This window comes from Pagrus major, chromosome 7 (genome assembly GCF_040436345.1).
Source record: "Pagrus major chromosome 7, Pma_NU_1.0".
NCBI classification, from domain to species: Eukaryota; Metazoa; Chordata; class Actinopteri; order Spariformes; family Sparidae; genus Pagrus; species Pagrus major.
In genome coordinates, this window is record NC_133221.1 from 22,037,189 (window position 1) to 22,049,673 (window position 12,485).

At 37.6% G+C, this 12,485-nt stretch overlaps 1 protein-coding gene across 1 annotated transcript; it reads right to left on the reverse strand.

Moving 5' to 3' along the window:
* Positions 1–1,431: 1,431 nt before the first annotated feature.
* On the reverse strand, positions 1,432–10,378 carry LOC140999964 (protein-glutamine gamma-glutamyltransferase 2-like). The gene is made up of 15 exons (XM_073470568.1): positions 10,294–10,378; positions 9,740–9,925; positions 9,398–9,631; positions 9,010–9,128; positions 8,775–8,903; positions 7,398–7,566; positions 6,939–7,068; positions 6,696–6,799; positions 6,014–6,102; positions 4,727–4,880; positions 4,263–4,351; positions 3,526–3,709; positions 3,250–3,410; positions 2,471–2,607; positions 1,432–2,056 (listed from the first exon to the last, which is right to left on the reverse strand). The coding sequence occupies exons 1-15, from the start codon at positions 10,301–10,303 to the stop codon at positions 1,909–1,911; spliced, it is 2,043 nt and encodes a 680-aa protein (XP_073326669.1). The 5' UTR covers positions 10,304–10,378; the 3' UTR covers positions 1,432–1,908.
* Between the last annotated feature and the right edge of the window lie 2,107 nt (positions 10,379–12,485).

Below are 12,485 nucleotides of genomic sequence, written 5' to 3' on the forward strand. Positions count from 1 at the left end.
GCCATCCTTTACTGGATCACCTACGCACCTGAGGAATGCAGAGAATATATTGCTCTGCAAGTAAGTGATTAAATTATGGGTAAAGCAGTTACAGGTGGTTTAAAATTTAGACACAGGGCTATTGAGTGTGACACTGGATTCTGCTTGATTGAATTAAAAGGGACTGTTCGGCCTTGGCGGAGCTATGTGTTCTACTGAGTACCACTCTAGTTTGATATTTGAAGTCTTTTTGGAGGCCATTGCAAAGCTAAGACGCAAGTGAGGGAAATCATGGATGCCAATTTATAGACTTGGGTTGTTCCCTTTATCTTCTGTACATGACAATGATGAACATTTTCACACAGGCACATGACATGTCACCAGAACTTTGAGGCCTAGTCACAGCTGCATCATCAGATTGGCAAACATGAGTGCACATCAGATAAACCAATCTGTTACAAAAAAAAATCCACACAATCATTGCATGTGGGTGGGTAAGCGAAAAATAACCCCCTCTCACGGGAACACATACAACTAATTCCACACTCCTCTTGAGTCTGAACCAATTAGCCGAGCCACCATTTTGCAAGGGATCAAATAAACATGTAAAGCTCTCTCCCTACAGCTTTAAACACAATAATATCACAATATGAACACATATGATCTGACCTTTGTGCACATTTGTCAGTCCTATCAGGTTCATCAGATTCACATCCTGTATTGTTATCCTCAGAGTTTCACCTCATGTCCTGATGTGAAGTCATTTGTAATGTAATTTAAAGCTGCAATTTGACAAAGAGAGAGAGAGAGGATGAGACAGAGAGCAAGAATGAGGGAGTGAATAGTGACTCCTGGTTGAGATGTTGGCAGTGATTTGATTGGATGGTTTCCAATGTCAAGTATAGTACATTAAAATGAATTAAAAGTTAATTGGTTGATGTGAACTTAAACTCTACCTGAAACAGAAGCTTGCTGAGCCTGGAGTTTGTAATTAATTTCATCTTAACTCAGTGCATGCTTCACTGACATATTTGCTTTAAATGCAGCCTGCTTATGTTTTTAATAGATTTGTCAAAAGTTTGACACATCAGTGAAGACGGGTCAAACTTTTCCTGAATTTGCCAACATCATAATAATTGAAAATGATATAGGGCTTATTGAATTGTCCTACTTGTGATACTAATACTAATATGAGTATTCAGAAACATCTTCACGATGTCTTTTGCTGTACAGTAGCCCAGTGCCTCACATTCTCAGGTCATCATAAAGAGTAATATTACCCTAAAATAATAAAATGTCAGAGATATCAGCTACTGAACATGGAAACCTGTAATTCACCAGGAATTTTGTGACACCAATAGTCCAGGAGATGGTGTTATCAGAGTTTATTTTCACTCTGCAGGTACACAAAATCCCCTCACAAATAACAAACAACAACCAATTTTATTTTCCAAAATTTTATTTAGTTAGCAAATTGGATTTCACAAATTTTAAAAAAAGTTTCCTACAAAAGAGATGAGGGAGTGTTGTTCCCTTAAGCAAACAATTGCTTTGCTCACAGCTTTATTGTCACATTTAAATGTAACCAATCCAAATATGGATACACCCTTATAAATCATTATTAATCATTCAAGTAAAATAAATTAGTACTTTATAATCTTTATTCAATGCAGCCAATAATAGTATTGTAGTCTACTACACTGAACCTAAGGGTTAGTGGATGTTGATCATTGTGTTTTATAATGAAATTACTCAAGAAAAAATATTCTTATTCATAAATGTATTTCTGTTCTTATGGAATTGTATGATAGTAGAGTATATTCTAGCATAATATAAGCTAAATATATTAAGCAGATTAAAAAAAAAAAAAGTCTTAACCCTGTAATCTGTAGTCCAATTAAACAACAAAACAAAAACGTCTGTACTGGCTCATTCCTTCACGACAACATGGATGAAGCTCCTGATGTCTTCCAGTTTGTCACTATCAAAGTTCACCAGCAGCACGCTGGGGCCAACACTAGTGGGACTGAAGTTAATGCTGGCCTTGGCTATCTCTTTGGGGCCCACAGATCCAATCCTGGAAGAATCATTCACACAAGAATAGAATGAGCATCGTCAGCCAAAAACAATCCAGAGGTTCATGTTTACTGTTTATCTCTTGATATGTATACAGCTTTCAGTAGGTATGGCGTTAGCACCCGTTGTGTAAATGCCATTTTAAATGCAAGATATTCTTACTGTATGGGTTCAGTATATCATCCATAACATAGGAATCATTGTGTGACAGTTGCATTAAAAAGCTCACTGTGATTTCGGGTGCTTCTGAGTTTTGGTGGGCTTTGCCTTGAAGCAACATCACAATCAATTATAGTACAAACAGCATTTTGTACATTAAACTGTAAATAATAATGGGGATTGGATAATTCAAGTAAACTTAAAGAGAAGGAAGAGAAGGAACATTATATATTATATATGAAATATGTTGACGTACTTCTCCGTTATGGGTTTGCCGGCAGTGAGTCCGACCCCCTCGATGGTGAAGCTGCAGTCCCGCAGCCGCTCTGGTAGAGTGTTCAACAAGGTCAGCTCTGCTGTCACAGACTGCTTCACTTTGGCTTCTCCCACCAGCTGCAGAGAGGTGTTCAGATAAGCATGTGTCATCATAATTAATGGCCAACGGGCTGAACTAACCTACCACCGCTGCCTGAGTGGCTCAATTAACCAATACAAGACATAATTTGTAACATTTCTGCATTACAACATCTTAAAACAGACCAGACTTTTGTTAGATATTTTGTTGAGTTGTGTTCATACTTTATCATAAATGTTTCCAACAATGTTAAAACCCAGAGAAATCCATAACTTTATTCAAGGTAACGGTGAATTAACTCCTCTGGTTGCTACAACATTATTTTGATTGAGAGACCCCTAGTGGCAGAAATTATATCCTGTGTACTGCCGGTAGTGATGCATGTGAAATGAATACAATTCTTTGGATTAATATAAGTATGTTAAAAAGTTAACAAAGTCAATGCAATTTGCAATTATTCCTGTTTCCTGACCTTTCACATCAATACAGGTTCAAGTGTTCCCCAGGTCCACCACAGAGGACATTCAGAGGGAAAAGTTTTGTGTATAACATTAATAAGACTGCCAAAAAAATTCATCAAACCTTTATATACATCAAAGAAAACAATATTTAGCTTTAGGAAGATGATAGAGCCACTGATCTGATTCAGAACATTTCTTTCACCTGTCCATCATCCATACCTTGATCTCTATTTCTGGCTCATCAAGCACAATGGTTTTCTCAGCCTTGTAGTACTCTCTGGTCTGCTTGTCTGTGGTGATGGCTGACAGTTGGATCAACCTATCAGAGGTGATCACCGATCCATAATGACTGTAGTCTAGTCTCAGGGACAACCGCCTTTCTGGAAAACCACATTATATAAAATACTTAGTTTATTTTAGTATTTCGATCCAATTCTAGCATAATAGGAGATTTGACAGAGGTTTGTAAGCTCCGATTACTTCAGTGCAACTAACCTTCTCCAGAGGGCACCTCCACTATGTCTGAAACAAATTCAATGCCCACGCCTCTTCTTCCATTGTAGCTGACGGCTCTGGCCATGAACATGAAGTTGCAGGTCTTGTCCACCATGAAGTTGTTGGTGAGGACAGCATACACCTCAAAGTCCTTACCCACGATCATGTTGTCAGCCAGTTTGATCTTAAATGAGAATTATAAGATGATTTATTTAATCATGTTCATGGAATACACAAAAATATAAATGCATTATTATATTTTATATTTAAACTCATATGCAGGTTGTTGATGACTGTGTGATCTTGATATGTGAATGTTGATATTTATTGAGATGTCTCAATACATGTGATGTGTCAAACACAAATGTGGTTCATATTACACTGCATGCCAGTTAGCAGTATTTGACAGCCACATGTTTACTGTATGCCTGTCATACCAATCTTGGTTTTTGGTACTTGTGGCCGTTGTTCCTCTTTCCGGCCACAGTTCACCTACGTTGGCATTATTCTTGTGACAGTTTGACACGTTATAAAAATGTTCTTTTTGTGCTGCTTTGAAAACTCTCCCATCATTGTGCCCATTGTCAGATCTCTTTTATAGCTTGAGCTGAACCACCTCTGCAGGAACTTGATTAAGTTACCTCTGAGTTTAAGTCATTAGAGTCATCACACTGTATATGTAAATGTATATGTATATGTATGTATATGTATGCGTATGTATAAACAGTAACAAGCACCTTGAGATAAAGCCCTGGCTCCTCTCCTAGTTGCAGTAGCTTGTTGTGGTGTTGAGCCTTCTCAAACACCTTCCTCTCCTCCTTTGAGCCTGAAAACCATCAGAATCGCAGATTAGTACAAAAGTCTTGTTGGAGCTCCTCGGTCTCCATAAAAACTATTATTCTGCAGATTTGATTGACATGGCTCCATGCAACAAGACTACATGTTTTACTTGAGGTGGTTGAGGTGAGCTGTGTCTATATTTACACAGTGAGAGAATATATACATGTACAGCATGTATGTACAGTATGTCTGTGATAACAGTAGTAATCACAGAGGTGCATAATGTAACGCCTGCACTGATTCAAATCTACACATTTGTTTAAATGGATGTTGTTTAAATCAAAACGTTGAAGATTCAACTTGGATTTGTTTAAAAAAGTTGGTGGTTAGGAGTAACGTGTGTGTGCACGCATGTGACTACCTTCTGGATGCTTGTACTGGTGTGTGATGTCGCGTCTCTCGTCTGAGCCCACAGCTTTGGTGCTGATGCATTGTCCAACAGACTTAGTTGATCCAGAGAACTTGACAGTTTTTCCATCTGACTTCTGCACCAAGTTCACAACATCTGCATTAACCTGACTCCACACAGGATGTGAGAGGACATGAAATGATACTGATTACAAACACGCTTCAGTCAGCAGTCATTATGAAAAAAGTGATGACAAGCACTTTGACACCTAACAGCAGAGAAATTTCTATATACGCATATGCCTGAACACAGTATCTCCTGGTGGGTTAGCTGAGGTAAGGCCTTGTCATTATATGAAACCTTACTTGGACCCTCATTGAAACCATTACCACTGTAACAAATTACATTAATTACAAAAAAATTTTTTCAAGTTGTAAGTCAAACACAGACCCTTAAGTTTTGAAATAAACTAGAAAAACCTTTGCCTAGCTATAATCTTTTGTTTAGATGATTCATTTTCATTTTTTTATTTGATTTTTTAGAAAAAATTGAATCTTTGAGTTTTAGAAACAAAAAACTGTATTTGTTATATGTATATGTCAAATGGGGTTCACAGCTCACTGGGAACAATTTTTGAATCACACAATTCAAAATAGAAATATTGTTTCTGAAACTGAAAGATTCAAGTTGTTCTAAAAAATAAATAATCTCAACAAAAGACTATACATTGCCAAAACGTTTTTTTAAATCTAATTTCAAAACTTAAAAGTTTGCATTTTAAAGCAACATTATGTATAAATTGGCATTTTTTGCTTATTGGTGCCCCCCACAGTTTCTGAGTGCAACACCACTGTTGTAAATACAAATTCCAGGTGTGTAACAGTTTGTCAGATGTAATGTAGGTGCTAACAAACAAACAAAACTCATTACATCATAACAATTTTTTGTGTTGAAAACTTGTATGTTGAAGTAAACATGTATACAACGCTGTCATCCTCTCACTGAAGTTACATAGTGCAGAAACAAGTGATAGAGGGGCAGAGTGGCTGAGACAGACACCATTTACCCTGTTACAAGAAACCATACCATGGAAATGATTTTAAAGGTAAAAAATTACATAATGTTGCTTTAAAACTCAAAAATTTAGTGAAGACATTTGCCTAGAAATTAAGAGTTTTTTCAACTTTTTGTTTTTGCAGAGATGAAGTCAAAAAGTCCAGCTAAATGTAAACTATGCACCGTTTTCTGCGTCTCTTTAAAGCAAAAATGCTACACTAAAAGATTTCAGCATTAACTCACCTCAGCAAAAATAAAGGGAGCATCATACTTAATGGTCAGCTCTCCTTCTTTGATGGCCTTCAGTGGGGCCGGTCCGCAACAGAAAACACCTGATAGCATCACACAACAGCATCACACATCCAGAAACACACCTTCATTTCAGCAGGTTCAGGCACACAGTGACTGGATTCAGGCCATGAAAGTCATCCATTATGCCAAAGGAGATAAGTAATGTCTCACTACCAGAGAGAAAGGACAGGCCAAGTATTTTGAGAACCATTACTGTTGTTTCAATTTAATACAAATACATTGAATAGACACAACTATTTAATGGTAAAACACTTAAATGAGTTATATTAATGTATGTTAACAGCATTTGGCAAAAAAAGGGGTTTCCCAAACCACATTTGAAGTAACAGGTCTATATAAATGCCAAATCTATGTCAGGTGCCTTCATAAAAGACAAAACTGTAGTTGCTTTTTAGTCTATTTGGAACAGTCTAGAGATGAGTCATGTGAATATGCCAAACACAAGCTGTTTCAAGTTTGGTCCAGGCCAAAATCATGTAACAAACATGTGATTCCAGTCAGAAGCCTAAACTAACCATCATTCACGAGTTAGAGTCATCTCTTATGAAGGCAACACGAAAACAGGAAGTTAACTGTCTTACATGTAGGACTTAGATGGTAAAAATCAGTTTACCGTCGCTTCTCTCCTGTGGAGTTGGGTCGCTGGTTTGCCATCCATCAAACTTTGACCCCAAATCAGGACGTGTCATCCAGCTGTCCACCCAAACATGGAAGTTCCTGGTAAAATTAGTCAAATGTAGGACAAAAACATTACCATTCTGCGTCAATCAGTAAAATAATTAGGGATCAATCTGTCATATAGGAATAATGGAAGATAACAAAAGAGATAGTGTAAGTGTAACAACCGCACACTTACCAAACTGAATCTCTAGAAATTTTTTCACCGTCTTCATTATACACGTTTTCGATGACCAGGTTGGCATCAGTATCGTGAGCCGATTCAAAGTTAGTAACCACTCGACATGGGATGCCCAGAGCACGGGCCACTGGAGGAGAGAAGAGCTGCACTTTATCACACTGACTAATTAAGGCACATGCTCGAGATAGTGTCCATCAGCAAAGAATAACAAGAAGGACATTACATAAAAATGTCACATGGGGTAGATAACTACAAAACAATGAGATTAGATTCTAAATTTAGGGTTTTGATAAAAGGTTAGGACGCTCTGGAAGTGGACTGGAGGATGCAAAAGAAATCAGTGCTGTTGGTTTCATGTGATACCATATCATTCCAATAAATTCTTAAACAAATCAATTATTTCACAACAAATGAAGCCTGAATCTCTCTCTAATGCACTTCGCACTGTGCTCCAACCTGTGCATCCAACAGCAGCAAAGACCCAACACTGGCCGTAGCGGACGGGCCCACTTTCTGCCCACTGGCGCAAAATGTCCGCGCTGCCCATCCAGCTTCCTGGACGAACCCCATCTTCAACCTTTCCCCAGTTTCCCACCACCACACCGCTGTCATCATTACTGTTGATCTGTGGACACAGACGAGAGAGGCAGAGAGCATAAACCATAAATGTAGTTTCCATTTATCTAACATATTAACATTCTAGGTTTGTTTTTGTTTGTTATTTGTGTACATTTGTATTATGTATTAGCATTATGACAAAATTTTCACCTTGTAATTACATATAACACTGATATGAAACGATGGTGTTTTTACCATATAACATTAAAGTGTTTCATGACGGATGAGTTAGTGAGAGAATGGGAGTCAAAGGTATTTTGTCACATATGATTGCTGAAGTTTTTTGAGTTGCTTTTCTAAGCTGCAAGTGTCTGAAAGGGTCTATTGTGGGAAAATCTTCTTAATGATGTTCAAAGATTTTTCCTATACGCCTTAAGATCTCTTCAGAACTAAAAATGTTTCACATCACGTTTCTTCCAGGCATCCATCAGCATTAAGAGACAGAGATGCCACAATATGAAATAAATAGAAGAACTACTTGAAAATATAGTCAATGAGCAATCTAAAAGGTGTAGTCCAGCAAATACCAACGCTTTGACTATTAAAAGAATATCTGAAATATATTTCTGTGATGGATTCAGAGGGAGAAGACACCTAAAAGCAAGTCTGTTAAATTGTTCTCTTTAAAATGTGATCACAGCACACAATTCTCTTAACATTAGAAGAATGAGTTTTTAATCAGTACTTCCATTTAGGGAGAGGATAATACATAAGGAGTTTTACACTGCATTCGTTTTTGTAATGTTGGCTCTGCACGAGCGTATCCTCGGTATGTCATACAACTAAATATAGTGCATGATCCTGTCGTGGTTATCAACATTGTCTTGGATAAACCTAGTTCTGATTTATTGTACAGTGACAGCTACTGTTGAAATAACCCTGGACTTCCCATTAAGCTATTTTAACTTGCAGCAGGAAAAACATGGTGACTTACTTTAATTTAGTATAGTTATCTTTGTAACCTGCTTAAAACCAGGGCTGCACATGTTCTTAATAACTTCTCTCTTAACAGCATCTTCTTTTCACAAAAGTTGCCGGGAGAGAAGAGAAAGCCTCAAAAGAATGAGAGGTTTCCTGCAAAGCAATTTAATACAAAGGCTTTCTGTTTCACCATGGTAATCACTGCCTGCACAGCTTAGATAATTGCTATTCACAGCCTCATTGAATGGCATCTATGGGGCCTCAAGTCATTCTAAAGGCTGGACACAGGCCTACCATGGCACTAATCACCCTGGTCACGTATATGGGATTTCTCCTGGCAGAGCAGTCCTTGTCAGCATCAGCCGTAAACTTGGGGTTGGCATCCAGGATGGTCAGACAGATATCTAGGATACTTGGATCAAACTGCAGACAGAAAAACAAAGATATGAGAGGGAAGGAAATTAGTTGCTCTCGTCAGTCTTAGCGAAGACGCCATTAACTGTGTGTAGTTTTCTGAACTTTCATGTACCTGTCCAAAATTCCAGCATTTCGCTTTGATTCGACTATATGTTCCTCTGTAGACCTGTCCATGTTGTGCTAAAACGTACTCCTGCCTCTTCGAGTCACTCTGCATGTAAACAGCATCATCTGTGAGTCAGAACGGAGGGAGCACCAACACAGTAAGATGGGCATAACTGCACCCTATATAACATCTCAAATCTGACAACAGTTTATGTTTAATGACTGTTCTGCTCAGTGGATTATAATGCTTTTTTTACTTGCATGTTTTTGTGCAAATGATTAAACACAATGATCATTAAAAAGAAAGCAAATACAAGCAGCATGTGCAGCTCAATGAGACATGAATAAACCATTTTTATAGATGTTGGATGAAAAAATCAACTTTCTGTACTCACTGGGGCACCAAGCATTAAAAAGAAGGTTGAACTGTCCTAAACTGGTCTTCTGCCCCTCCTGGTCCAGAGTCAGAGAATAGAGCCCGATGGGGGCGTTGGGTGAGGAACTGATAGATACAGACAGAGTGTTTCCAGAAGGATCGTGAGTGGCAGATGCGCTCCACTCTGTGTCCACTGTGGACTCCTGTAGACCAAAGGAAGCCTTAGTGCCTGATTCTTTTCTGGGTAGGGGACCTTCAGAGACAGAGATAGACAGGGATATTAAGAGTAACACAACCCCTTCCAAATATTTCTTTCTCACGCTCACATAAACATGCACGCCTTATAAAACGAGAAGCTTACCAGTTTCGACAGTGAACATGAAGCTTGTTTCACCCGGTTTGATCTCCCCACTGCCAGGTTTGAGATGTAAAATGATGTTAAAGGGCTGTCCCCTTCTGACAATCAAGCGCTCCTCTCCATACAGCTCTGTATGATGGCTGCTGCTGTTGCTCTCAATGTCCAGATCACAGCGCTCAATGTCAAAGACTGTGCAGAGATGAAAACACAGATCATTTAAAAATTCAATTAACATCAAAAGACTATACAGTAGGTATGAAAATTTCACTTGATAACCTGATTGCTTAATCAAAATTTGATCATATTTCTTCACAGGTAATAAATCCTTCATCTAAGCAGATTAAGTCTTCCTCTTTATATTCTAGATCTGACGTATCTAATGTCAGCCACCATTCCTACTCGTCACCTTTCACACTTCAAGACTCTCAGTCTGAAACTTATTCAAAACTGTGAAGCAACACAGAGACAAACTGCTCCTTCTGCTGTAGATAATACACTATATTACTCAAACCTCTGTCCTACAATATGGGACAGAAATAGTTTTTCTTCCTCCTTACCTTGTCTCATGTCTGCAGTGTAGTAGTCCCTCAACTTCTGTGTGCAGAGTAAAACTTCAGCTGCAGCCTCTGCTAACCGTTTAACAACTGTGCACTGCCACGGCTCGTGGAGGATATTTGTAGCATGTGAAATCTGATCTCAACGCCCCCATGTGTCTATTGGTCGCATCAGTAACTCTGTTTTTAGTCCAGAAGGGCAAATGGACTTACAACTCTCCTCCTTTGATTTGACCATGGCCTTAAAAAGCTATTGTGAAATATTTCTGTTGGAAACAAAAAAATTCAACTCAGTCATTATAAAGTGAGACCTCAGTCAGCAAGTTTGTTATGTACAATTTTAAAGTTTTTCCACAAACTGGCAAATACCAAGACTGCTGATGCTGATGAAACACAGATACCACATGATACCGACAGCGTTACTATTGGCTCACAAATCTTGCTAGAAGCTGGAACAAATCACTAGAATTCTTATGCAGAGATAAACAACACAATCATTTTGGACCTGACAAACATTTGAATTATTAATTCATCATAAGGAAAATAAATACTTTTACCCTGCACCTTTCTACAAGCTCTGTAGATGCATTATCTTTAAAAAATGATTTGTCAACCTACATATTATGTTATCAATATGACATTTCAAAATAAAAACAACAAAAATGCTTTTTCATAAATCATTTATTTATCATTTAGCTGCAACATTCTGTGTATTAATGTATGATTCAACATTAACAAAATGTTATACTTCAAAATGAGTCAAAAATTTATAAATTACACTTTGTAATGCAAAACAGTAAATTACACATCATACAGTCAACATTTTTATACAACTTAACTTTTTTTTGCAAGGCGGTAAAATAGCCTACTTGACACATTTCTGCAAGTCAGCATTATTCGACTTTCACTTTGTTTTTTTAAATAACTGAAGGAAGTTGTAAATAGGTTGTGAAACCGCAGCTTGACTATGCAGAACTGAAAACAGTTTTCTTCTGCAGGGGCATTAGCTGCACACAGGGCAATGAAGACTTCTGCAATAAGTGTTCGCCTGTGGGAGTGTTGTGTCTGTAAATTAAGTAAGTGAAGCATCATCACAGTCTGGTGCCACATCCTCGTGTTTCTGCAATCCGTCTGGTCACTCCGTAAAGATAGCACAGAGTTCGGAGGAAAGGAACAATACACAATGAAAGAAACAAGAAAGAAAGAAACAAAAAAGCAACCGTGCTGACCCCACATATGACAAAGCAAATACATGTTGTAGAATGAATTCTAACATAAACAAAAGAAAAGCTTGGAAGAAAGCAAGAAAGCAATAAAAAAAGTGACAGAAAGCCACAAACTTGGATCTGCCATATGATAAAAAGTTAGTGGCTTAAAATAAAACAATTAGAGGTTGACATTATGACCTCAGTTTTTCAAGATCCTGTCATGATTTGTAATAATTAAAGATCTTTCAAAACAATGACACTTCATCGATCACTTGTTAAGAAAACAAAAAAGTACATTAAAATGACATAAAATAATCTGAAAAATACTTGTCTGTGATGGTCATTGTCATGAGAGTGAAGCTGGAACATTGATCAGTATTGAACCATTAATGGACCCTGAATAACAGTGAGTGGTTTGTGCCTGTGAGCTTGTAGTCATATACTGTGACTGTTAGTATGCAGTTGTGTGATTATGTGGCCTTTTGAGATTTTCTCTCTTTCCATTAAATGCACATGAGAAAACACATACTGTAAGTGGTCTGTTCCCTCTGATAAGTTATTAAATACAGGACTACTGTGAGAATATCTAATAAAAAGAAAAGACAGTAGTTTTATTAAAAAAAAAAAAAAAAAAAAAGGAGAAGAAGAAATATCTTTATATATTATTTACTGCACCATCAAATTATTTTACTTTTCCATATCTGTACCACACGTATCCTCATGTTTCTCCATTTATGGTCATCAACTTTGTGTTTGGGTCTTCAGCTACTTGGGCGTATGGCCAGTGGATAGTCTGGAGCGCTGAACTGCATCTTGGACTACTTGTAATCTTGTAACACAAACAATAGAGTCCAACTGTCAAAGGAATAATAAACAATAGCTTTTCAAGTAATGCTTTGCCTGCTTGGACATGAAAAGGAGAATTAAACACAGAGCAACAGAATTTAAATTTGTCACTAGACTGAAGTGTTTGCTCTCAAATACAGA